The 26,728-nt window shown below is 46.8% G+C and overlaps 1 protein-coding gene across 3 annotated transcripts in view; it reads left to right on the forward strand.

Annotated features, from left to right (window-relative positions):
- The window catches only part of ZFP64 (ZFP64 zinc finger protein), a 91,204-nt gene that overhangs the window by 12,891 nt on the left and 51,585 nt on the right, over positions 1–26,728 (forward strand). For 2 of the 3 annotated variants that reach the window (XM_030309386.1, XM_030309385.1), the window contains exons 3-6: positions 6,035–6,196; positions 7,247–7,309; positions 10,944–11,195; positions 16,865–18,733. In XM_030309386.1, the coding sequence (XP_030165246.1) occupies positions 6,035–6,196; positions 7,247–7,309; positions 10,944–11,195; positions 16,865–18,147 (1,760 nt within the window). In that variant the 3' untranslated portion in view covers positions 18,148–18,733. Of the gene's footprint in view, positions 1–6,034; positions 6,197–7,246; positions 7,310–10,943; positions 11,196–16,864; positions 18,734–26,728 lie in introns of those variants that run through there. The other variant, XM_030309387.1, reaches the window with a different exon arrangement.

The following is a 26,728-nucleotide window of genomic DNA, read 5'->3' on the forward strand; positions in this document are numbered from 1 at the left end:
GGGGTGCCTGGGTGGCGTAGTCAGTTGGGCGACTGACTTTGGTTTAGGCGGTGATGCCACGGTCCGTGGGTTCGAGCCCCGCGTCGCGCTCTGTGCTGACAGCTCAGAGCCTGGAACCTGCTTCGGATTCTGTGTCTCCCTCTCTCTCTGCCCCTCCCCTGCTCGTGCACTCTCTCTCTCTCTCAAAAGTAAATAAACATGAAAAAAAATTTTTTTTAATTTGGGGTATGTGTTATTATACAAATAAATACCCAGAAGCCAACTCAGTGTTAAAAACAGGGGAATGGATGATATAGCTCAACCAAAATGAAAGAATAGAATGTAGCCATTTGAAATTGTGACTTAGGTGAATGATAGCCTGGCCAACAGCTTCAAATGGTGACGTTTTTTAACAAAAGGGGACTGTAAATGATTCAAGCCATGATCCCAGTTTTACACTTTTGAAATCTACATACAAAGAATGTGTTAGCCATTAGGTAGATCATTAATTCACAAATATTTTTTGAGCCCCTGCCCTTTGCCAAGTTCTGTTAGTTGCTGGGAGACAGAGATGGAGAGGACAGGTGTGACCTCGGGTGTCTCATCCAACCAGAGGGAGGGGAGGACCACGATGAGATAATTTCCCAAGTAATTATTTGATCACAGTAGAGATTAGTGCTTTAGAGAAAAAAATAGAGAATGTAATGAGCACATATATTGCCATGTTGACGGCCTTGGGCAGTTTTTATTTTCCTCTCTATGCTGTTTCTGTACTCCCTAGATATTCTACAGTTAATGTTTACTTTTATTAAAAAAAAAAAAAAACAGGGGTGCCTGGGTGGCTCAGTGGCTTAAGCGTCTGACTTCGGCTCAGGTCCTGATCTCACAGTTTGTGAGTTCGAGCCCCACGTCGGGCTCTGTGCTGACAGCTCAGAGCCTGGAGCCTGCTTGAGATTTTCTCTCTCCCTCTCTCTCTTTCCCTTCCCCACTTGCAGTCTCTCTCTCTGTCTCTGTCTCTCTCTCAAAAGTAATTAATTAATTTTAAAAAATACAGCGGCTCCTGGGTGGCTCAGTCGGCTAAGCGTCTGACTTCCGCTCAAGTCATGATCTCGCGGTTCGTGAGTTCGAGCCCCGCATCGGGCTCTGTGCTGACAGCTCAGAGCCTGGAGCCTGCTTCGGATTCTGGGTCTTCCTCTCTCTCTGCCCCTCCCCTGCTTACGCTCTGTCTCTCAAAAATAAATAAGCATTAAAACATTTTTTTAATAAAAATAAGAGATAAAAAGGGGAGTCTTTAAAAATCGAAGGAGAGACGGGAGAAGCCAAAAGGGCTGGAGGATGTGAGTAATGCCGTCAGATATCCGAAGGGCCGTTTTGCAGAAAAGGAGCTCCCACTGGTCCACGTGAGCCCAGCGGGTTAAGACACTGAGGGGCATGACCTCTGAGAGATTTGGCTTCTGTAACATTCATCTAACAGTCTTATATTTTAAGCAGCCTCATAACTGAGTAACCCAACACCCACGGTGCTCTGGCCACAAACCGGGACTTAACTACAACAGACAGGCTCTCGGGTGCACACCTGGACACCCAGAAAGCCAGGGAACTCCCCCAGGGACGAGAAACAAGACCGAAAGCCCAAAGCAGGTGTGTGAGGCTGTGAGCTGCCGGAGGGTGTGGGGGCAGGGGGCGGATCTCACTGAACGTGGGACTTGACTTTCATAGCCAAGCCAGAGGAGGAGGCTGCAAGGCCCTGAACTGCATGCAAAAAGTTGGCCTCGGGTCAGTGAGACTGTTCACACCCCCTTAACGCCTGGGAATGAATGGCTACTCGGGTGTCACATCACACACAGACACCTAAAGGGGCCTGAGGCCGCCCCCCAGTGACCAAGGCCACTTGAAGCCTTTCCCTGGGTATCTGTAGGCCCTGCTATTCCCAGGGCCTCCTAGAAAGAAGCCAGAGGGGGCGGCGGGGATGGGGGGCGGGGGGAGGGACCCTTTCTAAAGCCAGCCCAGAGGCTCCAGCAAGATTGGTCACCAGAGACCCCAGTGCTCCTTTCTCGCGTGTTGAATTCCAGGCACCTGCAACAGGCACTGTGAACAGTTACGTGCTTCCGTGTTCTGAAATGTCACCTTCTCCCCGAAGCCCTCACAGATCCCCCTACTTGAAACTGCACGGCCCCCCAGCACTCCCCGGACCCCTTCTCTGCATATTTTCCTCCATAGCATTTAGCTATATATCTGTATTCGCTGTATGGCGTGTGGGCAAGTTACTGCGTGCACCAACTAGAGTGTGGGCTCCATGAAGGCAGGGATTTTTTTCTGAGTGGGGGGAGGGGCGGAGAAAGAAGGAGAGAGAAAATCCCAAGCAGGCTCTATGCTATCCGCGCAGAGCCCGACACGCGGCTCGATCCCACCAACTGGGAGGTGAGGACCTAGGCCAAAATCAAGGGTCGGACGCTCAGCTGACTGAGCCACCCAGGCACGAAGGCAGGGACTTTTGTCCCTTTGGCTCACTGATGTGTTTCTACTGCCTAGAACGGCGTCTGGCCCGCAGTAGGTGCTTAATAAAGGAGGGGCGCCTCGGTGGCTCAGTCAGTTAAACAACTCTCACTCTCTCTCAAAATAAACAAACATTTAAAAAAATATTTGCTCTGGGGCGCCTGGGTGGCTCAGTCGGTTAAGCGTCGGACTTCAGCTCAGGTCACGATCTCGTGGCTGTTGAGTTCGAGCCCCGCGTCGGGCTCTGGGCTGACAGCTCGGAGCCTGGAGCCTGCTTCGGATTCTGGGTCTCCCTCTCTCTCTGCTCCTCCCCCGCTCATGCTGTCTCTGTCTCTCAAAAATTAATAAACATTAAAAAAGAATTTTTTTTAATATTTGCTGAATAAGTCCATGAAAAATGACAACAGCGGTAGCAGTTTTCCATGCCTGATTTCTACTCTTCACAATAGCTCTAGGAGGTAGGAATAGAAATTGTACCCATTCTTCAGGTGAGGAAACTGAGGCTCAAGGAGATAAGACTTAAGAGCCCAAGCTCTTGGGGCGCCTGGGTGGCGCAGTCGGTTAAGCGTCCGACTTCAGCCAGGTCACGATCTCGCGGTCCGTGAGTTCGAGCCCCGCGTCGGGCTCTGGGCTGATGGCTCAGAGCCTGGAGCCTGTTTCCGATTCTGTGTCTCCTTCTCTCTCTGCCCCTCCCCCGTTCATGCTCTGTCTCTCTCTGTCCCAAAAATAATAAATAAACGTTGAAAAAAAAAAAAAAAAAAAAAAAAAGAGCCCAAGCTCTTGAGCAAACCCTTTCTGGTCTTGGACCCGGCTACTTTGGGATGACTCACTCATTATGTGTCATTAGACCCACCCCAAAATGACCCCTGCAGCTGGGTGCCTGGCTCCCTTTGTTTCCTGCTGCCTCCCCCAGGACACCAAAAGCACGGGCAACTTGTCTATTTTGCCTAAAGGCGGAAATAGACACATGGAAATCCATCAAACTTCTGTGCATCAGAGGAAACAAGGCTGAAAAGACAACCTTGAGGCGCCTGGGTGGCTCAGTCCGTTAAGCAACTGACTCTTGATTTCGGCTCGGGTCACGATCTCACGCGTGATTCATGAGATCGAGCCCCACATCGGGCTCTGCGCCGACCACGCAGAGCCTGCTTGGGATTTTCTCTCTCCTTCTCTTGCTGCCTCTTGCCCCCCCTCAAAATAAATAAATAAACATGTTTTTTTAAAAAGGCAACCAAGAGGCTCCCGGGTGGCTCAGTTGGTTAAGCGTCTGACTTCAGCTCAGGTCGTGATCTCACAGTTCATGAGTGCGAGCCCCGCGTCCAGCTCTGTGCTGACAGTTAGGAGCCTGGAGCCTGCTTCGGGTTCTGTGTCTCCCTCTCTCTCTCTCTCTCTCTACCCCTCCCCCCACTCACGCTCTGTCTCTCTCAAGATAAATATTAAAAAAAAAATTTTTTTAAACCCCAAATGTCTTTGCGAGCCTGCAAACAAACTTGAGCACTATTGAACACCTTGTTATCACTCAGCAGAAGGGTGTGCATTTGGGGGGACTACGTATATCGAGCTTCGTTGTTTAAACATCTTCCAAGATGTCGCATGATGAACCGGGTCGAAGATGAAAAGTAACCGTGTACGCAGAAATACCCGCAAAGAGTAGCAGGGGGTCAATTTGATACTAATGAGGCAAATGGTTGTTGGAGGAACAACGCGGTGCTTGCGGTTCTTGCAAAGCAACAACCAGGAGAGATGAACTCCCTCAGTTAGACAAAGCTGCGTTAAGTGTTACTGAGGCGCATGGAGAGCGTTCTCAAACTTGACCACGTATCAGAACGACCTGGGGGGCTTGTTAGAACACAGGTTGCTGGGTTTCTGAGTCCGTGGGCTGGGGCGGGACCCGAGGATCGGCCTTGGTAGCAAGCTCCGCCGTGGGTCCAGGGCTGCTGGCCGAGGACCACGCTTTGAGAACTGAGCAGAGCGCTGGATGCAAAATCCCACAGCGTAAATGAAACGTTCCAACAAGAGGCAAGGGTGGTTGGTACCTGCATCCGAGGGACTCGGCGAGCAGACAGGATATCGGTTTGTCAGAATCTTTTGGCCAACTTTAAACAAAAGCCACTCAACTTCCAGGGCACCTGGGTGGCTCCATCGGTGGAGCCTCCGACTTTGGCTCAGGTCACGATCTCGCGGTCCGTGGGTTCGAGCCCCGCGTCGGGCTCTGTGCCTACAGCTCGGAGCCTGGAGCCTGCTTGGGATTCTGTGTGTGTGTGTGTGTGTGTGTGTGTGTGTGTGTGTGTGTGTGTCTCTGCCCCTCTTCCGCTCATGCTCTGTCTCTCTCTGTCTCTCAAAAATAAATAGTAAAAATTTTTTTAAAAGCCACTCAACTCCCCCGTACGTATTGCAGTGGAAACCGTGAAACCATTTACTTGCATAGCAAGTGCTGCTGGAACCCAGGCGTTCTTGGGGTTCATGCTGTCATTGCCAAAGGTCCTTAAGAGGTGGAGATAAGAAGCCTGGGTTTCCTCAAAATGTCCAAAGAAATCGAAATTAATTCATTCAACAAGTTCACAGTTTCGCCATTGTTAGGACCTCTCAGCCTGAAAAATACACCCGATGAACAGACCTGCCACTGGTCATATTGACTCTTCCTGTGAAACCAAGTCTCCATGTAACAAATTATGTGTCATAAAGGAAGAAAATATTTCCAAACCCAAAACCATAACTGTAGTTAATGAAGTAGTCACAAAAGTTTTTATAAGCAAGAAAAGAAATTTGAGACTGCCTGTTTTATTCTTTATAATAATAAAAACAAAGATCAAGATGATAAAGATGTTTGGTTTCTTTTTTTCCCCTAAAAACTTCAGTAAGAATACAAGGAGTTTTTGATTTTTGTTTTGTTTTTTGGGTTTTTTTGTTTTTTGTTTTTTGTTTTTTGTTTTTTTTTTGTTTGTTTGTTTGTTTTTGGTTTTTGTCTGTTTGTTTGTTTTTGGAATACTTGTGTTTTTAGAGAGTATTTGTAGTTTGGGCCAGAATTCCTTTGATCAGTTCCTCTCCAATTGCTTGTTAGGATTTTGTGATAAAACTTATGAAGGTACCAAGTGCATTTGGCCAGAGATAATAGAAAGCTTGCCTGGTATAAATGATAGGCACATTTCTTGTTTATTTAATAAGTCTAGATTTGGATAGTCTCAGAGTTCTGGCTCAACATCAGATTTCCTTGCTCTTTCCTCATGGTCATAGAATGGCTTCCACAGATCCAGGCATCACATCCTTACTCCAGCACATCCCAAGACAGAAAATGGGACAACCAGGCCAGTAAGAATGAGCTTTCCTCGACTGCCTCTTTTTTTATTTTTAAATCAGGAAGAAAATCTCTTCCAGAAGCCCCTCAACAGATGTTCTCTAGTGTCTCACTGGCTAGAAAAGGGTCACAGGATCAGTCCTAAACAGCGAAGGAAACTGGGAAAGCAATTTAACCTGTTCATTCTCTGTGGAGGAGGGTAGGCAAAGGGAAGAGCTGTCAGGTATTCACATGACGAGAGCTAACAACCGTCCTATCTTTTAGTTTCAGCTCCAGAATTTGTGTTTGAACATGGCTATCAAACTTATCTGCCCACGGAAAGCAATGAAAACCAGACAGCCACTGTCATCTCTCTCCCTGCCAAGTCACGTGCCAAAAAGCCCACGGCCCCACCTGCTCAGAAAAGGCTTAACTGTTGCTATCCAGGTAAAGGCAGCCTTGGGTCCCGCTTGTGTAAAGGATGTGACGTTCACCGATTCCAGGGCCCTCGGTGGTGAATCCCTGACAAGTGGACATAGACGTGCTCCAAAGCGCTGGGCTTAAAAATCAGAGCCCCATAGTATTTACATCACCACATATGACCTCTCTCTCGCTGTCCCTGGTTACTGTGCATGTGGACTCTAAACCTTTACAGCCATGGGCTTTGAGGGGACTGTGAGTTTTTCTCCCTGTGCTGTAGCTTACAAAGACATCCAGAAAGATTGTTGTTTCCTTTAAAAATAAAACAAAGCGAAACTTTGTATTTGGGAATAATTTCAGACTTACAGAAAAGTTGCACAAATGGTACAAAAAAATGTACGTACGCCCTTCATCTGGATTTCCCAAATGTTAACATATTGTCTTTGCTCTGTCGTTCTTTCTGTATATAAATATTTTCCCCCGAAACCATTTTAGACTAAGTTACAGACATGATGTCCCTTTACCCCTAAATACCACAATTTATGTTTCCTAGAACCAAGGAAATTCTTTTTATATAACCACAGTACAATCATCAAAATCAGGAAATTAACATTCATACACACTATTATCAAACTGTTGACCTTATTAAGATCTTACCAGTTTCTCAGTAACGTGAGAAATTAGGAGAAGAAAAACATTTTCCCCTGGTTTAGAATCCAGTTCATGATCCCCCATTGATTTGCGTCTTCATCCGTCTTTAGTTTCCTTTAATCCTAAAGTTTTGTCTTCCGTGGCCTTGATATTTTGCCAAGTACAGTTATTTTGTAAAATGCTCCTCAGTGTGGGTTTGCCTGATATTTCTTCGCGATCAGATTGGAGCTCTGCAGTTCGGACAGGAAGCACAGAAGTGATACGTGTCCTTCTCGGTGCGTCGTATCGGGAGGCACGTGATACCTGTTTGTCCTGTGTACTGTGGGGTTAACTTTCATCACCTGGTTATGGAAGTTTCTGCCAGCCTTCTCCACCCTTAAGTTACTATGTTCCCCTTTGTAATTAATCTTTTCTTGCCTTTATAAGGTTGCCAATTCAAGACCGCCTACGGCATGAAGGACATGGAACGTCATTTAAAAATTCACACTGGTAAGTAACATTTCTTCGGCTCGTACGCCCGGGACATGTATTGTGTGCCAGGAGCCGGGGATCCGGATGAGTCAGACATGTGATAGGACACAGAACCTCACTGGTCGTCACAGGAATACAAATACAAATTGAATAAAAATAAGATGCTATTTCCGCACATGGTTTTGGCAGAAAATGTTTGAAGCAATAAAATCCAGTGCTGGAACAGATATGAGCAGGCTTAGCTAGTGGAAATGTGAACTGCATTTTTGATGATTAATCAGCCAGAATTAATTAAAATTTAAATGTACATATTCTTCTCATTTTGAGATGATCCTATAAATGTGCGTACGTGCGTGCGTGCGTGCGTGCGTGTGTGCGTAACGATTGATAGAGAGGGAAGGATAGTAAGTATTTTTATGTTTACGTCATATCACTGGACACAGGGTGTACGTGTGCTATTTTTGCCATTCTGAAGGTGAAATTTAATTCATAAATACTTTTTTTAAAAAAAGAGGGAAAGATGGGGCGCCTGGGTGGCGCAGTCGGTTAAGCGTCCGACTTCAGCCAGGTCACGATCTCGTGGTCCGTGAGTTCGAGCCCCGCATCGGGCTCTGGGCTGATGGCTCAGAGCCTGGAGCCTGTTTCCGATTCTGTGTCTCCCTCTCTCTCTGCCCCTCCCCTGTTCATGCTCTGGCTCTCTCTGTCCCAAAAATAAATAAATGTTAAAAAAAAAAAAAAAAAAAAAAAGAGGGAAAGAAAGATTGATGGGGCACCTAGCTGGCTCAGCCGGTGGAGCATGTGACTTGTGACTCTTGATCCTGAGGTCATGGGTTCGAGCCCCACATTGGTGTAGAGATTACTTTGAAAACAAAGCAAAAGGAGAGGAAAAGAGCGATGCACGGAAAAAGAAAAACGTGATTATTTCTGGTGATTTTCATTTTCTTTAATATACATTTTTATGTCTCCCAGATTTTCTGGATGGAGAAGGAACTGCATTTAGACTATTTTTAACAAAGTATCAGATACTCGTAATTCAAATGATACAGTACGAACACAGAAAGTGTCAATGTGTGTAAGACAGGGATACGCTGAAAGGTAGCTGGGGCGTCACTAATTGCCCCAAGTCTGCCAGTTAGCCTCAGCCTTTGGAAGATGAAATTATCCAGCAATTATTTCTGAAATTTGTTGGCAACGGCCAACGATTGCCTTGTTGCAGTGGGGTCATCGTGATATTCTCCCCAACCTCATTTGGATTTATTCCAATCAGTGGAATGTTAAGCTGTTAAGTCTCAAGAATGGGTAAGCCTTCTCGAGGTAACAAACAGTGGATCTCTCCGTGTGGGTTTGACGTGAACGTCATCAGTCAAGCATATTCATCATCACCAGAGTGAAGTGCTGTCATCATCAACGATGACTGAGGAAGCACTATAAATACTTAAGTGAAGCAATGACCTTGAGTCTTCTGCAGGTCCGTAGGGAAAACCTGAGGCACGCGGTTAGCTAAGCCTAGGTTTGTAGGATAGTTTCTAGGTGACTGCAACATCTCCAATCGCATCTTCAAGTCGGAGAGTTGACGAGAAGGCGTCCTCACCTCAGGTACTTTCAGAGAGGAGGGCGTGGCCAGGAGTAGCGACAGCAGGCTCTTCTCTGGCCGGAAGCCATCCTTCTTCCCCAGCTTCCGGCACCTGCTCAGTGTGGCACATACGGAGGGTGGCGACCACAGGAGCTAATCAGCAGCTGACAACCATGAGAAATTACTGTTCATGGACTTTTAAATTTGATGGCTAGCACTTGCAATCATAAAATTATAATCTTTCATATCCTTTTTAAAAAATTTGTTTTAATGTTTATTTTTGAGAGAGAGAGAGAGAGAGACAGGGTGCGAGTAGGGGAGGGGCAGAGAGAGAGGGAGACCCAGAATCCGAAGCAGGCTCCCGGCTGTGAGCTGTTAGCACGGAGCCCAAACGTGGGGCTCGAACCCATGAACCGTGAGATCATGACCTGAGCCGAAGTCAGAGGCTTAAGTGACTGAGCCACCCAGGTGCCCCTCTTTCATACCCCTTTAGATATATTCTTAAACCCCAGAGGTTTGCTGTAAGACAAGAGTGATCGGCTTTGGCCGATGATTGATTTTAACAGTTGGCTACTTAGAATTTGGCCAAAAGTCATATTTAATACATAAAGTAAAAGGGGGAGATCCTGACTTCACCACCCACTTCCTTATCCCATATAGACCCAAAGTCACCAGTCTTAATGGTCTCCTGTGTCTTATTCTTAAATTTTGGCATCCCTGTACTGGGGCTAAAAAGACACCAAATCTACTTTTCCCATCCTTTATGAAGTTGATATCATCCAAGCCATCACTGCAAACTGCAGTGGAAAACACCATTCAATAGTGGTCATCTGTCCATACAACTACCTCACTGGTTTCAGTGGCCAGGTAGGGAATTGGCTCAATAATTTACGCTCCATCCATACAGTGAACTACGCCAGCTTTCAAAATTGTGTTGTGGCCATTTACTGATGTGACGAGACGTTCGAAATTATTTCAAGTGCCAGGAAGTGGTCAGTGGGGAGGCACTATTGCATTTGGCTCAGAAAGCAAGACCGTCGTGGGTTCTAATCCCGGGTGCTGACAGGATTGAGGAAAGTCCCTGAGAGGCCCGGTGCCTCGGAAACAGTATTCGAGTTGACGTCAGACGAGAAGCTTTTTGTGCCTGATACGCACACAGACGCACGTAAATAGTTGCAGAGACCTCCATCGAAAAGTTAGCAGCTGTTCATGGGTGGTGAGTTGGCCTGTGGTTAGTGAGGACAGGTTAAGCTGCTGTCACAAAGAAACCCAAACAGCGGCTCGTACGCGGTGGGGGTTTGTGGGTCTCTCACATGACTGTCCGGAGGTAAGGCAGGTGGTCTAGGGCAGGCAGGCGGCTCTGTCCTACGAGATCATCCGAGGACCTCGCTTCCTTCTACACCGTTATGGTGCGTCGTGTCCCGTGACACCATCCACACACCTGCTGCCCGCACCTGCCGGTTCCCCCCCCCCCCCCCCCCCCCCAGTCTTGGAAACAGCCGGCAGGAAGGGGGGAAAGCAAAAAGTAAAAGGCAAGCAGTGTCCTTTTACAAAAGGGACGCCTTTACCTCCTCTGCGACATCAGCGAGGGGGACCCTGCTGCCGAATCACGCCTCGCTGCGGGCGAGGCTGAGAAATGCAGCCTTGAGCTGCTTGGCCGGGAGCGCCCCTAAAACGTGAGCCTCTGCATGCTAGGGCGTGTCCGTGAAGAAAAGGGAACAGGACGGAATGGAGCGAGACCTCCGCGAGAACAGCGTCTTGTTTTACTGAGCTGTACTTTAACAACTTGAGTCGCCTTCTGTGCTTAAGTAACAAGGAACTCTTTTCGATGTAGGAGAAATTAGAAAATGCCAGTAGGCAAACGCGAAGGAACTCCCCCTCTCCTGACGTGTTGGGCAGCTCTTTTGCACGTGTTCCGCGTAGCTCTGGGGCTTTCCCGAATGTTCTTCGGTGATTGCGTATTCCTCTTCTCGTAAGGCAGTGGGAAATAAGCCTGTTTCCTTTTCAGTATCGTTTTCTGATGCCATCTGTGTGTGTGTGTGTGTGTGTGTGTGTGTGTGTGTGTGTGTGTGTCTGAAGGAGACAAGCCCCACAAGTGTGAAGTCTGCGGCAAGTGCTTTAGCCGGAAGGATAAGCTGAAGACCCACATGCGTTGCCACACGGGCGTGAAGCCCTACAAGTGTAAGACGTGCGACTACGCTGCAGCCGACAGCAGCAGCCTCAACAAGCACCTGCGGATACACTCGGACGAGCGGCCCTTCAAATGCCAGATCTGCCCCTACGCCAGCCGCAACTCCAGCCAGCTCACCGTGCACCTGCGGTCCCACACAGGTAGGTCCCTCACGCTGCCTCTCACGCTGCACTCGTAACTGCCTGTTACCTGAGTCAGAAGCACCCCAGAGCCTCGAGTCACAAACGCAGTAAGCGACCCGGGGACGTGTGGTCATTGCACCGTTCGTGGGTTTGCTTTTCATCCACCCAGAAACGCCTCTGCTCGGTCCAGCGGGGAAGAACGTGGAGTTTATAACCTTGTGTATATCTTTATGTGGCTTTCTACCTTCTTCACTTCTAAGGTATTTGGTTGAGGAGGTGAGCTAAATGAAATAGAGATACAAATATAAACAATGCACTTTTCATCCATTTCTGCATAGCTTCCGTGTTACTTCCATCCTTTTTGAAGTATGCTCGGATTCGCTCAGCATGGGCACGGGTTCTTGGAAGAACCCAGCAGAGTAGGTAACTTAACCAAGCGTGTGCGTTTTCCTTTGGGCGAGTGTATCAGTCAGCTATCGATACAATGATGCTGTGTAACAACCGCTGCAAAACCTCAGTGGCGTATTATAATAAGCGTTCATTGCTTATGGACTTCAGGTCTAGCCGGTGGGCTGGACACTGTGTTGATCTTGGCAGGGCTCAGTCGCATGTGTGGGGAAAGGCTGGGTGTCTGTCCACTGACCTTGGCTGGGGATCTGCTGCCTCTGGGTTAGCTGGCTGTACCCTTGCCTTAGCTGCGGCAGTCTGGCTCTGCTCCACATGCCTCTCATCCTCTTTCAGGGGCCAGTGGGCTACCCCAGGTTTGTCCTTCTCATGGCCGTGGCAGGGTACAAGCAGGCACCCCCCAGTGGGGAGGCCCCAGTCAAGCCTCTGCCTTCATCCCACTGGCTGAAGCAGGCTATATGGTTGGGCCTGGTGTCACAGATGGGACTGGGCTCACCCACGGTGGGAGGTCACCGCCAGGTTACACGGCAGAGGCCAGAGATAGGAGGAAGGGTAAAGAATCGGGGCCATTTTTGCAAACAACTGTAGTCCAGCTCGCCATCACTCACATCTCTGACGTGAAGATAGAGTCATACCTTCCCAAGACCCACATAAATCACACCCAGTCACAGGATCAAGATTAAAGGCCGGGATACTGTGATCTCCACCAGGTTTGGATATGGCTTCTCTTAACCTAGAGACCTTGGACATGAAAAGACAAGCCGTGTGTTCCTACGTTCCCAGTGTGCAGTGGTGACACAGAGCCAGAATAATTCCAGTAATCCTGCCGTTCAAAAGGGGAAGAATGGGAAGCCCTTGGCGGTCCCTGCTCCACAGATTTCCAAGATCCCTCTGGGCAAATGTCCCCGGGTCCCCTCACTCTGGGGCCAGGGAATGTTTCCTGGTCAGGCCTTCCTTGGCTCAGCTCCCCGGTTCCCGACCCTCCCCACCACAGTATCCTTCCTATCACCTGCCTGAGCCACTTCTGAAAAGCGGTGGAAAATGTTCCTTTGAGGAACTTTCTCAGCCTGCTTCCTGCCCACCCAAAGGTACGGCTCTTTGACTCTAGGGTGGTGACAAGTTTCCTAGTAGAGCCATCAGCAAGACTTTGTGAGTTTCCTGTGTATCTTTGTGCCAAAAGCCACACCCACAATTCTCTCGGAGGCTCTCCTTTCTCCGAACCCAATTCTAGGCACTTTTGGCTTAAAACCTTCTGCTGTTGAATCCCTGGAGATTCCCAGGAATCGCGGCCAGCGGGAGAACCTACTTATGCCAACTTCGTTCTTTCGGAGGTCTTAACGAAGAGCCTTACTTTACATCGACACCCCTCGCTTGTCATCCGGTCTTCCCCCTGAGATCACTTTCCTGGATCTGATCTTCAATCCCCGAGTTTCTGTCTTACTCTGAAAACCTTTTACTGACTGGAGATGAGAAATCTTCTCTAACCCAGCCCATCTTTGGTTTTCTGTATCCTCTCTGAGTTCCATTTAGGAAATGGCCAGTTCTTTTTTGAGTTTGTCTCTTCCTTATCGGACCTTATCCTATGCAGCCTGTAAGACGCTTTCACGGTTCTGCCCAGAATTGATCTCTTTGCTCGAGTCCACAGTTCAGTAGGTGCATTCTCTGTCTTCTGAGTGGCTACAGGTGACAGTTTTACCAAATGTTTGCCATTAAACAGTGTCCAACTGCCATGTCTCCGGTCTCTGCTTGCTACCCAGTCCCAAGGCCAATGCTACAGATTTTAGTTTTCTGTTACGGCAGCATTTTGTTTCTAGATAACCAATATCCGTCTCAGCTCTCTGTCGTCACAGTAATGCGGCATTAACAAAACCTCAGCAGATGTGACAACACGCCGTTTCTGTTCACGTGCTGGGGATCAGCTGGGTGTCACCTCAGCAACCCTGATCTTGGCTGGATTCGCTTAACGCGTCTGAGAATCTGCTCGCTGCGGGCTGTCCGTCCACTGGCCTTGGTTGCCGGAATCCAGCACTGCTCCGCATTTCTGTCATCCTCCTCCTCCTGGGACCAGGGCTGAGCCAGCCTTGATCTTCCCACGGCGACGGCTGACGGAGGTACAAGCGAGCAAATCCCAACGCACAAGCGCATTTCGAGCCATTAGGCGTATCAAGCCCAGTTAACCTACCCTCAGCCAAAATCTAATGACGTGGTGTCGAGGGTCACGGCAGGTCGTCCTGCCCCTGTCGAGAGACCGTGCGTGATTCCACACGTGGCAAAGGTCGCAGCTACAGGGAGGGAGGAGAGGTGGCAAGATTTGGGACCGTTTTTGTAACCTGTTACAGCAGCTTAAGACATCGGCATAACGGGTGGTCAACGGGTTTCTTCAGAATTCCCCCCAGCCTAAGTGAGAAGAGCCGAAGGATTCATATGTGAAAGGGTTCAGAATCATTTTCACTTAGAAAGATAAACTTACCTTTGATAGTAGCATCTTCAAGTTGGTGTAGAAAAGGTGAAGTCTCCAAGAATTTAAACGTGTGCCGTGTACGCAAGGTCTCCCTAGAAGGTTCGTTTCCCTTTTATAAGTCTGTGGCACTTACGAGATTTTACAGAGTGTAAGATTATTAGGATTTGGTTTTTACCCTGTCATCGCTTAGATTGACTCCATCGTCAATGGCCGGAGCAGCAACGTGAACTTGAGAAAAGATCTGTCGGCTAAGATCAGTTGCTCATTCATTCAGCAACATTCATGAAGTCCCTGCTAGGTCCTAGACACCGCGAGGGTCCCATAGTGGGCAGAAATAAATGTAGTCATTAGCTTTGGAGAGCGTATGGCCCCGTGCATCTATTACTAACCAGGATGCCTCAGTTAAGAAATCTGTGGTTAAGAAAAAAAAAAAAAAAGGAAGAAAGATGACAAAGGGATTTAGGACCTTTGCCTTCATATCAACAAGTGCTGTTAAACTCTGCAACTCAGCTGTGAGATTTGGTTTTCCGGTGTTTCTGGATTTCACCCCGCGCTGATGGCTTTAAAAAAAAAAAGCAAAAAGACTGTCAGTCATTAGGGCAGGGACACGACTGGAAAACCTAGGAGACTTTTCTGAAGTAGAGAGTCTTACTCTGGGTCCACAGATGCCTCCACTCGGTGATGCATGAGTAGAATTTCGGTGGTCCGTGAACTTGGATGGGGGAAAAAAGTCCACCTTCCCTGTCACTAACTGTACTGAAATTTGCCGTGTCCTTCAATTACGAGAAAGGCAACTGGTGTGAGAATAGTGCCTGTGACTTGTCGCCAGGAGAGATCACAGATCTTTTCAGGACGCTTGTTGTAGATAGATCGAAATATCACTTCCGCTCTTCTCTGTTTAGAAATTATTATAGTTCTAGACCCGCCGCTACATCTTACTTAATGCATTAATAAAGCACAGGCCCAGGGGCACCCGGCTGACTCAGTCGGTGGAGCGTGCGACCCTCGATCTTGGGGTCATGAGTTCGAGCCCCATGTTGGGTGTAGAGATCACTTTAAAAAAAAAGATTTTAATAAAGCACACGACATTGCCATAGCGTGAATTTTTCCTTTTCATTTCTTAAGTAACTATTTCAAAATACTTGGTTTCTTTTGGATTCCTGTTGATTTTTATTTTAGTTTACTTTGTGTATTTAAGCAGTGTCCTAAGAAAGGGTCCGGGGGTTTCACTCACCTGGCAGAAAAGAGTTGATAGCATCAGAGAGGTTCAGCATAAAATGCCGAGGCAGGAGTCAGCAAGCTTTCCGTAAAAGGCCAAACAGTACGTGTTTTAGGCTTTTCAGGCCATACAGTTGCTGAAACTGTACCAGCACAATTGCTGTCGCAATCGCTCAGCTCTGCCTTTGGAGCATAAAGCAGCCGGAAGCAACACACGCACAACTGTGCGTGGCTAGATTCCAATAAAACTTTATTTATAAAAACAGGCCGTGGGCTGGCTTTGGCCCACAGGCTGTAGCTTACCACCCCTGGTTCTAGAGTTTAGCGTGCACGATCTTGGGGGCGTGTCGTCCTACAAAGCATCGTTGAGGCTCGAGCCTCTCGGTTTCATAGAAGCTTCTTAAATTTGCCCCCGGCCATCTTCACTCATTTGTATTTATGAATAAGCCGCTTATGGTGACGTTTTAGGCCTTATACCAAAAAGCCGGAACACGATTCCTTCTCTGAGTTTATGGCCTGAGAAAGCGCACATCAGTCCTATGCACAGATAATTGCCTGGCATCTAAGAATACCAGCCTTGGAGGCAGCCTGGGTTCGAATCCAGGCCCTGCTACGAACGAGTTACGTAGTCTGCCTAGGCCTCATCCGTACGGTAGTGTTAGGAATGATAGTGGTGATAGTCCCCACCTCACGGGAATGTTGGGAGCATCAAACGAGACCATTCTTGTGGAGTGCTCAGCAGAGGGCCTGCCATCCTGGAAGCCACGGAAGAATGTCAGCTGCCACTTTGCTTGCTTAACCCGTAAAATGGGCAGGGGTCACCCATTTGCGTGAGTTATCAGTGCCTTAGATGATTTGGACGTGCCATTCATTGAGGAAATACATTTGGAATATCACGTGCACTCAGATGTTTGCAATTTCACTTTCCCCTGCTCATCTTTCCGCGAACATGAATTCAAAACAAAACAAAACAAAACAAAAAAATCGAGCAGCTGGATTCCGTAACTTCACAAGCAAAGAACGCAGCTGGCAATGTGGGATAAATAAATTTTGCGCGATAAACACGTCTTTGTTAATAAAACTCTGCATGAAGTGTAAGCTGGGCGTTTCGATCACTTTGTAAAAGACTATTCTAATGAGTGAGTGTGGAGCTGATTCCAAAATGTGGCCTCGAACCCGTTACGCCACGTAACTCGATCGAAATCCACGGATTGCGCAAAGTTTCCGCAACTGAGAACCATTAACTAGCAGAGTGGGCACCTGAGCAAAATGAACGCTAGCTTGATTGCTTTAAAGAACAGAAGTTATATTCACAAATACTCTCTTATTCGGGACAGTTGAATAGCTCTTTTCAATCTCCCGTTTTTCCCGTGGGGTTTGTCACGGTCCTGGTGGTTCAGGTTTGGGGAAAGAAAAGAAGCCCCCGTCCCCCTCCCACCCACCCCCACTTTTTTTTTTCTCCCAGGGTCAGAAACTAGCAGCTGCGGTTAGAAGGTCTCCACCCGCCCGCCTTGGTATAAGCGATTTTCTGGTGTGTGCTTCGGGGGGATCCGCTGTGGTTGTTGCCTGCCTGTTCTTATCGAAACTCACCTTGTGTTGACAGGGGACGCCCCCTTCCAGTGCTGGCTCTGTAGCGCCAAGTTCAAAATCAGCTCGGACTTGAAAAGGCACATGCGCGTGCACTCGGGGGAGAAGCCTTTCAAGTGCGAGTTCTGCAATGTCCGCTGCACCATGAAGGGCAACCTCAAGTCGCACATCCGCATCAAGCACAGCGGGAATAACTTCAAGTGTCCGCATTGCGACTTCCTGGGTGACAGCAAGGCCACCCTCCGCAAGCACAGCCGGGTGCACCAGTCGGAGCATCCCGAGAAGTGCTCGGAGTGCAGCTACTCGTGCCCCAGCAAGGCGGCGCTGCGCGTCCACGAGCGCATCCACTGCACCGACCGGCCCTTCAAGTGTCAGTACTGCAGCTTCGACAGCAAGCAGCCCAGCAACCTGAGCAAGCACGTGAAGAAATTCCACGCGGACGTGGTCAAGACCGAGGCCTTGGAGAGGAAGGACTCGGGCCGGCAGAGCAGCCGGCAGGTGGCCAAGCTGGACGCCAAGAAGACTTTCCACTGCGATATGTGCGAAGCCTCGTTCATGCGCGAGGACTCGCTCCGCAGCCACAAGAGGCAGCACAGTGAGTACCACGAGAACAAGAACTCGGATGTGACCGTCCTGCAGTTCCAGATAGACCCCGGCAAGCAGCCGGCCGCGCCCCTCACCGTGGGCCACCTGCAGGTGCCCCTGCAGCCCAGCCAAGTGCCCCCGTTCAGCGAGGGGCGAGTCAAAATCATCGTTGGTCATCAAGTGCCGCAGGCCAACACCATCATCCAGGCCGCGGCCGCCGCGGTGAACATCGTGCCCCCCGCCTTGGTGGCGCAGAACCCGGAGGAGCTCCCGGGGAACAGCCGGCTGCAGATTTTGCGCCAGGTCAATCTGATCGCGCCCCCCCAGCCCTCGGGGTGTCCGAGCGAGGCGGGCGCCATGACCCAGCCGGCTGTGCTGCTCACCGCTCACGACCAGGCCGACGGAGCCACCCTGCACCAGACTCTCATCCCCGCGACCCCAGGCAGCCCGCAGGAAGGCTCCGGCAACCAGACTTTTATCACCAGTTCCGGGATTACATGCACTGACTTTGAAGGCCTTAACGCTTTGATTCAGGAGGGGACAACCGAAGTGACCGTGGTAAGCGACGGAGGTCAGAACATCGCCGTGGCCACCACGGCCCCGCCTATATTCTCCTCCTCTTCCCAGCAAGAATTACCCAAGCAGACTTACTCCATCATTCAGGGGGGAGCCCACCCAGCCTTGCTCTGTCCGGCGGATTCCATACCAGATTAGAACTGAAAAACCAAAAGAAAGGGGAAAAAAGGACTGACAAAACAGGAAGTCGTAAATAGAATTCTGTGAGAGGTTTGCTCTTAATGTTTTTAAGGATTGTTGTGAAACCCCTCCCCTCGTAATAAATTGTAATTTTATACTGCTTAACTATAATTTTTTAATGCTGTAATAATAACTTTGAGGTCACCTCTGAATCGCCGTGTTATTTAGCTGTTGTAGGATTCTTAAATGTTCCCAAGATGATTCCAGTTAGGGGTTGGAATTAAATGCAGTGAGTCGTGAGTACATTTGTTTTGTCCAGCTTGATTTCCCAGTTCTGAGAAGGGTTTTTTCCAATCTCATTAAATTTGTGTACGAGATGGGACTTCCCGACCTCTCTTAAGTTACGGTTCTGAAATTCTCCTTCGAGTTTGGGCTATTAGTGTTTTAGTACATGGATACCAGTCTATTGGCGTGAGGACCATTTTCTACATAATGTTACACGGATACTGGACCCCCCCCCCCGCCCTCCACCAAAAAAAAAAATGTTTAGTGCTAATCAGAAAAAAAAGGAATGGTTTCCTAATAAATTGATATGTGAGTAAAATAAACTGAATGTTAATGATTCTTTAGAGCCACAGTATGACTGGGGCATGATGGGTGTGAATTATCCTATGGCTAAAGAGAATTTGAAGAAGCAAAGGTTTTTAGACCCCTGATAAATATTATACAAACATACCAGTCAACTTAAGTATGCATGGTGTCCAAAGTGACCCAACTGTATAGCATTTCGAAACCTGAGATTGATGAACCTGACGTTTCTGTTTAGATGCAAATGTGATGTGAGTTCCTACTACGTTTGGGATAGTTTTCTTGGATGCGATTGTTTTAAATATCAACATACGGGCAGTCCCAGGGACCAGATGAGTGGCACTGGGAAAGTACTTAGGGTTTTCGAAAGCGCAGGCTCTATGATGGAAAGGGAAATTTAAAGGTTATTGTTTTGGATTGAAATGCTGTTTGATCAGTAGGTGGCACCAGAGAGCAAGCTAGAATCACTCAGGCTTCCACCCAAAGACATGAACTTCAGGGTGGTTACCTCTAATTTCCAGCCTCTAGCATGATCTTCAACTCATGTTGGGCTCTTAGTATATACTGAACGAATGAAACATGCTCTCACAGAGTGTCAGCAAGGATTGGGGAGGAGAGGAGTGTTCTCTTGTGAGAGAAACACATTTACAATGTTAGAAGAAACACATTTTTTAACTTTATTTAAGATGTATTTATTTATTTGAAGACTTATTTGTTTTTGAGAAAGAGAGTACAAGCAGGGAAGGGGCAGAGAGAGGGGGACAGAAGATCCGAAGCAGGCTGTGACTACAGCAACTAGCTCCACATGGGGCTCGAACTCACGAACTGAGATGATGACCCAAGCCCAAATTGGATGCTTAACCAACTGAGCCACCCAGGTGCCCTAACTTTTTTTTTTTTTTTTTGGTAATGTTTATTTATTTATTTTGAGAGAGAGAGAGAGAGCGAGCAGGGGAAGGTCAGAGAGAGAGGGAGACAGAGAATCCCAAGCAGGCTCTGCACTCCCAGTGTGGAGTCCTGTGTGGGGCTCAGACCCATGAACCATGAAACCATGGCCTGAGCCAAAATCAAGAGTCGGATGCTCAACCGACTGAGCCACCCAGGTGCCCCCAAAACACATTTTTTCCAGAGTCCTCACCACTTTGACTTTCCTGGCGCACAAAGTCCTCATGCGGATCAGCTCACTTTTGCATAAAGATATTACCCTCCCCCCCCTTTTTCTCTGCCAATAACAAACTTAGGAAATACACACAATGGTGATGCAGAAACCTTCAGGGTTTGCCTGTTGGAAAAAGGAAAGTCAGCTTCCCTTAGGAAATAGCTATAGAGTTTGAGCTTTCTTTGATCCTTAATATTTGAACATAATTCTGAAGGTTCTGGGTTGGTGGGGTTGCCACAATTTATTTTCCTATTAGCAATGGATATAGTGAGCCACTAAACATGATTTGGTAAGAAATTGAAAAAGTTTCCAGCATACTATGTTAATATTTTAATAATTTCACTGCTTTAGAATTCTTGCTTACAGCTCTTTAGCGTAAGCTAGGGGCTTAGCTAGGGGCACCTGGGTGGCTCAGTTGGTTGAGCATCTAACTTCAGCTCAGGTCATGATCTCACGGTTCGTGGGATCGAGCCCCGCATCGGGCTGTGCACTGACAGTAGGGAGCCTGCTTGGGAGCCTCTCTTTCTGCCCCTCCCCCACTCATCCTTTTTCTCTCTCTCAAAATAAGTAAACTTAAATAAATAACTATGTAGCTATTCAGTTTTATCCGGGAAACTTCTAGTACCACGAACTTGTTTTCTATCTCTTTCTTTTTTTTCTCAGAATGCCCCCTTTTCTTTTTCAACTTTTAAAGAGTTTTTTTTTCCCCCCTGATTAGAAATGCAGTGTACATTCAAGGTAGAAAAGATGTGAAGCACATATTATTTTTAAAAATTAAAGTTGCTAGGGGCATCTGGGTGGCTCAGTCGTTTAAATGTCCGACTCTTGATTTGGGCTTACGTCATGGTCTCCCAGTTCGTGAGATCAAGCCCCGCATGCTTGGGATTCTCTCTCTCGCCCTCTCTGCCCCTCCCCTGTTCATTCACTTGTGTGCTCTCTCTCTCCCTCTCTCTCTCAAAATAAATAAACATTTTTTTAAAAAAATTAAAGTTACTAGGGGCGCCTGGGTGGCGCAGTCGGTTAAGCGTCCGACTTCAGCCAGGTCACGATCTCCCGGTCCGTGAGTTCGAGCCCCGCGTCGGGCTCTGGGCTGATGGCTCAGAGCCTGGAGCCTGTTTCCCATTCTGTGTCTCCCTCTCTCTCTGCCCCTCGCCTGTTCATGCTCTGTCTCTCTCTGTCCCAAAAATAAATAAACGTTGAAAAAAAAAATTAAAAAAAAAAAATAAATAAATAAAATAAAAAAAATAAAAATTAAAGTTACTAGTATTCTTACCACCCAGACATAAAAATTGTGACCATTTTGATAGATTTTCTTTTTTGATGGACTTTGTTTCTATGTTTATGTATGGTATGCCTTCCACTCCAGTGATAGAGTTGGGTTTGAATTGAACATGCTGTTTTCTGTTTGTATGTTCTATTTCTTTTTAAATCTTTGCACCTTGCCTGGCTGCTGCCCTCTATATACACATATACATGCCTATGTACACACACACACACACACACACACACACACACACGTGCATATTTGGATTTTTTTGTAACAAACCACAACGGCAAAATGTGTTCCTTGCAACAAACTATCTAGAGAATGGTACAAAAACCAAGCCAATCATCTCCAGCCCCCTTCCTATTCTCATCCTACCCAAGGTTAGTAATGTTAAGTTTTCTCTGCGTTCATACTAACATACATAGGCTCAAAAACTAACATAGAAAAGTTTTTTTTCCTATTTTTCTCGTAATTGTATCACACTATGTGTATTTCTCTGTAAGTTGCTCTTACGATGCTGTGTATTAACAGTTCTGCAGGTGAATACAGCTATCTCTAACTTTCTGCTTAAGCAAGAGGTAGTGGGATGAACATACCACACGTTATTCGACCATCTCCCTACTCGTGGGCGTGCAGGTTGCTCCGTTTTCATTTGCTGTTACAAACGGCAGCGGTAAACGTCCTACCTGATCGCTCACGTTCAGTTGTGCTTTCGGAGTTTCAGCGAGTGGCCGTGGCTGGTACTGGCATCGTTTGAGATTACTTTTTCGACACGGTAGTCTCACGCGTGGTGTGCATCCCCACCATCACCAATCCTGGGTGTTAGCAATCTTTCCAAGTTTTGTCAAGCTGGCGAGGGAAATGAGCCATCTGGTGTATGTGCATTTCGCCAGCTGGTGTTTTCATCTGCCTTTCTGTGGCGTCTCTATATAGACTTGTTGGTGATTTGCATTTCTCTTGTCTGTGAACCTTAAACGCATCCTCCCTCACTTTCCTCCTTGGATTGTTGGGCACTGGAGACACGAACCCCATGTCTGTCACATATTGCTGAGTTTTCTTCCCTCCTGTCCTCTGTCTGGGGACTGTTCTTGCAATGCCATCACCATACAAAAAAAAACTATCTTTTTCTATAGTCGGAATCTTCTGTTGCTTCTCTTGTGACTCCTGTTTTATCTAGGACAAGTCCTCTCTTCCCCTGAGATGAAAAAAGGGTTTTTTTTTTTCCTTTAATATTTTTGTGGTGTGTTTTTAGTTAGCAAGTTACTGCAGCAAAAATTCCTAGCTATGCCCATAGGACATGGGAATTTGGTGGCTCACACGTGCAGGACCATTTGTTAAATAAAATATTCTTTTCCTCAGAACGGAAATCCTAATTTCACCTGTAGACCAAGTTCTCGAATACACTTGGATCTGCTTCTGGAAACTCTGATTTGTCTCACTGATCTTTAATGTCTTTTCTGGTTTGCCGGCAGCACAGACTTTATTATATTAGCTCTAAGGTAAGCCTTACTGTCTTTTAGAATCACAAAGCCTCCCTCAGCTATTCTGTTCCAAGGTTTTCTTAGCGATTCTTAGATATTCTTTCTTCCAAATGAGCTGTTGTTTGTTTGTACTATACAGTACTTCTCAGCTCCCCTCCCCAGGAAAGAAACCTTTTGAGAATTTTTATTAGAAATGTGTTGGGCCGCCCGGGTGGCTCAGTCGGTTAAGCGTCTGACTTCAGCTCAGGTCATGATCTCACGGTCCGTGAGTTCGAGCCCCGTGTCGGGCTCTGTGCTGACAGCTCAGAGCCTGGAGCCTGTTTCGGATTCTGTGTCTCCCTCTTTCTCTCTCCTCCCCCACTCATGCTCTCTCTCTCTTCTCAAAAATAAATGAAGGTTAAAAAAATTAAAAAAAAAAAGAAAGAAATGTGTCAATGTGATATAGCACCTATAAACAGAATGACTTTTTAAAACATGTTAACTCTTACACCCAAAAACCTTTATTCAAATCCTGTGGTAACCGTTATTCAATAAAATCATATGGTGGCTCAGCCAGTTAAGCGTCGACTTAGGCTCAGGTCATGATCTCACAATTTGTGAATTCAAGCCCCACATCGGGCTCTCTGCTGTCAGCATAGGGCCCGCTTCGGATCCTCTGTCCCTATCTCTCTCTCTCTCTCTCTCTCTCTCTCTCTCTCTCTGCCCCTTTCCCGCTCATGCTCTCTCTCTCTCAAAAGTAAACATTAAAAAATAATAATAATAAGTAAAAATAAAATCTTTTAAAAATCGTATTAATTGACAATCAGTATTAGAAACTCTTGGTCTCCCATATATATAATTTACGATGGTCATAATACAGTCATCTCATTTCTAGGTTCTTTCATCTTGTAATATTTCTGCTACTTTGTTTTCTTGTCCAGCTGCAATTAGCCTGAGCCTCCAAGAAAAGGTGATACAGCTGGCATCTTTTTGTGTCTCCAATTGGAATGTGAATGGCTTCAGAATTTCCCCGTTTAATATAATATACGCTGTTCTTTTGAGCGGTAGTTTTTCTAGCACTTTGGTCACTTTGTTCTGCACTTTTCACTTAGAGTTTTTATCAGGGTAGTTTGCTGAATTTTGTCAAATATCTTTGGAGTGTCTTGACATAACTTTTTGGGGTTTGCACGTAAGTACGCGGATGTAGTGAATTCGTATAGCCTGGTCCTGAATCACCTTGCGTTCCCGGAATGAGCCATCTCGGTCACATTGGCTGAGTCTTGTAACACACTGCTCGGTTGCATTTACTCTGTTTCACTTGGAAGTTCTAGAACTCTAACCATAAGCGCCATTGATCTCTGGGTTTCTTTTTTGTGCTCATATTTGCTTGTTCCTGGTGGGTGATGCTACTCTGAAGATAAATTGGCACTCTTCTTTTTCAGGGACTTAGCAATAATTTTGCCATCTCGGGAATGATCTGTTTACTGTGTGGGCTGCAAGCCCTTTTTCGTTGCACATCCTTAACAAAACTTCCCAACTTTTTCTACAGTTATCAGTCTGTGTGGGTTTTATAGCCCTTGTGGCTTGATTTTGGTCATTTATATTTTGCAAAAGAAAAATCATTCACTTTGCTCTAGCTTTCAAGTCGCCAGCTCTATAATTCTGTTCAACATCCTCTTAAAATTATTTTTAAATCTTCGGCATTTGGGGGAGATCTATCAGCTTTCTTTTTTTTTTTTTATTTTTTTAATGTTTATTTTTGAGAGAGAGAGAGAGAGAGAGCGCAAGTGGGGTAGGGGCAGAGAGAGAGGGAGACGCAGAATCCGAAGCAGGCTCCAGGCTCTGAGCTATCAGCACAGAGCCCAATGTGGGGTTTGAACCCAGGACCCGCGAGATCATGACCTGAGCCAAAGTTGGATGCTTAACCAACTGAGCCTCCCAGGCACCCCACCAGCTTTCTTATTGCTACTGGTTTCTAGGGGGTGTTTCTGTTTTTGTTTTGGGTTTTTTGTTTGTTTGTTTGTTTTTTGTATTTTCAGTCTGCTCCTCAGTTTGCCAAAGGGATTGTCTGTTGTCCACTTGTATTAAAGTAAAAGTTAAAATATTAGAGTAAAAGCTTTTGCTTTTATTTACTTGCCTTACCCTCCTCCATTCTATTATTTTCTCTTTTCTCTTTACTCATTCGTTTTCCTACTTTTCTTTCCGTTTAGTTTGTTCCTCTAATTTCCTGCGCGTTCACTTCTTTTCAGCCTTTCATAATGAAAGCATCGAAAGCTATGTATTTTCCAGGGTGACTTCGCCTCTCTTAAAAAGATAATCTTTTAAAGGGTTTACATCAGGACTGTCACAAATGACAGTCACACGTGACGTGACACAAACATAAAATATTAATGAGTGAAACGTAACGAAAATATTAACGAGGGCATTGGTTTCCACAGGTTACAGCAGGTGCGAAGAATTCGGTGCACATACACTCACATACCCGATCAGAAATGCTACAGTGAATTCACAGACACGGGCACCACTGCTCAGTGTCTCGCGGGCAAAAGCCACTGCATTCCACCTGACAAAGTGCCTTTGCATTCCCGTGGATGAGGTATTTGCGTTATCATACGTTCCTGTGACTCACAAAGTTGCCAAATATCTCAAAACCCACAAAAGGCACTAACCTGTCGAGAATTCGATAACCCAGAGCTGGGAACAGACAGGATACCCAGCAATCATTTTTGCCTATTTCGGGGTCTTCCAGAAATGTCCGTGATGTCCATATCCCTGTAGATTTTTTTTTTTAAGTTTATTTACTTATTTTTGAGAGAGACAGAGTACGAGTGGGGGAGGGGCAGAGAAGGTGGGAGAATCCCAAGCAGGCTCCAAGCTGTCAGCGCAGAGCCTGATGCGGGGCTCAGACTCACAAACCATGCAATCGTGACCAGAGCCAAAACCAAGAGTTGGACGCTTCAACCGACTGAGCCACCCGGGCGTCCTTCTATAGATTCTTATATGAAGTATCCTTCTTTCCTAAATTTCTAGATGCTTTGTCATTTCAATTTTAGGGTGGGTTGCTTGGTTTGGTGGGTTGTCGGAACAGAATCCAAGGGTTTATACAGAGACCTTTTTCTTATTTTTCGAGTATTTACAATTTGGGAAACTGTGTTTTGGATTATAGCTTCTGATGTTCAGAATGAGCGTGTGATCTGTGAAATACATGCTTTTTGTAATTTATTAGTTTTCTTTAAGGGCACACACGGGCCCAGGTTTTGCTTGGACTGGCGGGTTATCTATGAAGTAAGCATGGTGACTGAGCTATTCAGTTCCTCTAATCCTCTCTCAGTTTTTGTCTATTTGATAGATTTTGAAAGAAGTATTTTTATTTATTTTTTTAAATCTTTATTTTTGAATTTTTTTTTTCAACGTTTTTTTATTTATTTTTGGGACAGAGAGAGACAGAGCATGAACGGGGGAGGGGCAGAGAGAGAGGGAGACACAGAATCGGAAACAGGCTCCAGGCTCCGAGCCATCAGCCCAGAGCCTGACGCGGGGCTCGAACTCACGGACCGCGAGATCGTGACCTGGCCGAAGTCGGACGCTTAACCGACTGCGCCACCCAGGCGCCCCTAAATCTTTATTTTTGAGAGAGAGAGTGTGTGTGAGCAGGGGAAGGGGAGAGACAGAGGGAGATACAGCATCCAAAGCAAGCTCCAGGCTCTGAGCTGTCAGCACAGATCCTGACTCGGGGCTCGAACTCACAAACCGCGAGATCATGACCTGAGCTGAAGTTGGAGGCTTAACTGACAGAGCCATCCAGGCGCCCCTTAACCAAGCCTTTCTTGTAACTACTAGGGTGTTTTGCTTTATTGTACTTTGCCCTGTGTCACTTTTTTTTTTTTTAATGTTTATTTATTTCTGAGACAGAAAGAGACAGAGCATGAGTGGGGGAGGGGCAGAGAGAGAAGAAGACCCAGAATCCGAAGCAGGCTCCAGGCTCCGAGCTGTCGGCACAGAGCCCGACGCAGGGCTCGAACCCAAGAGCCATGAGATCATGACCTGAGCCGAAGTCGGTCGTTCAACCGACTGAGCCCCCGGGTGCCCCATTGCCCTATGTCGTTTGCAGAGTACGAGTTGTTA

This window comes from Lynx canadensis, chromosome A3, assembly GCF_007474595.2.
Source record: "Lynx canadensis isolate LIC74 chromosome A3, mLynCan4.pri.v2, whole genome shotgun sequence".
NCBI lineage: Eukaryota > Metazoa > Chordata > Mammalia > Carnivora > Felidae > Lynx > Lynx canadensis.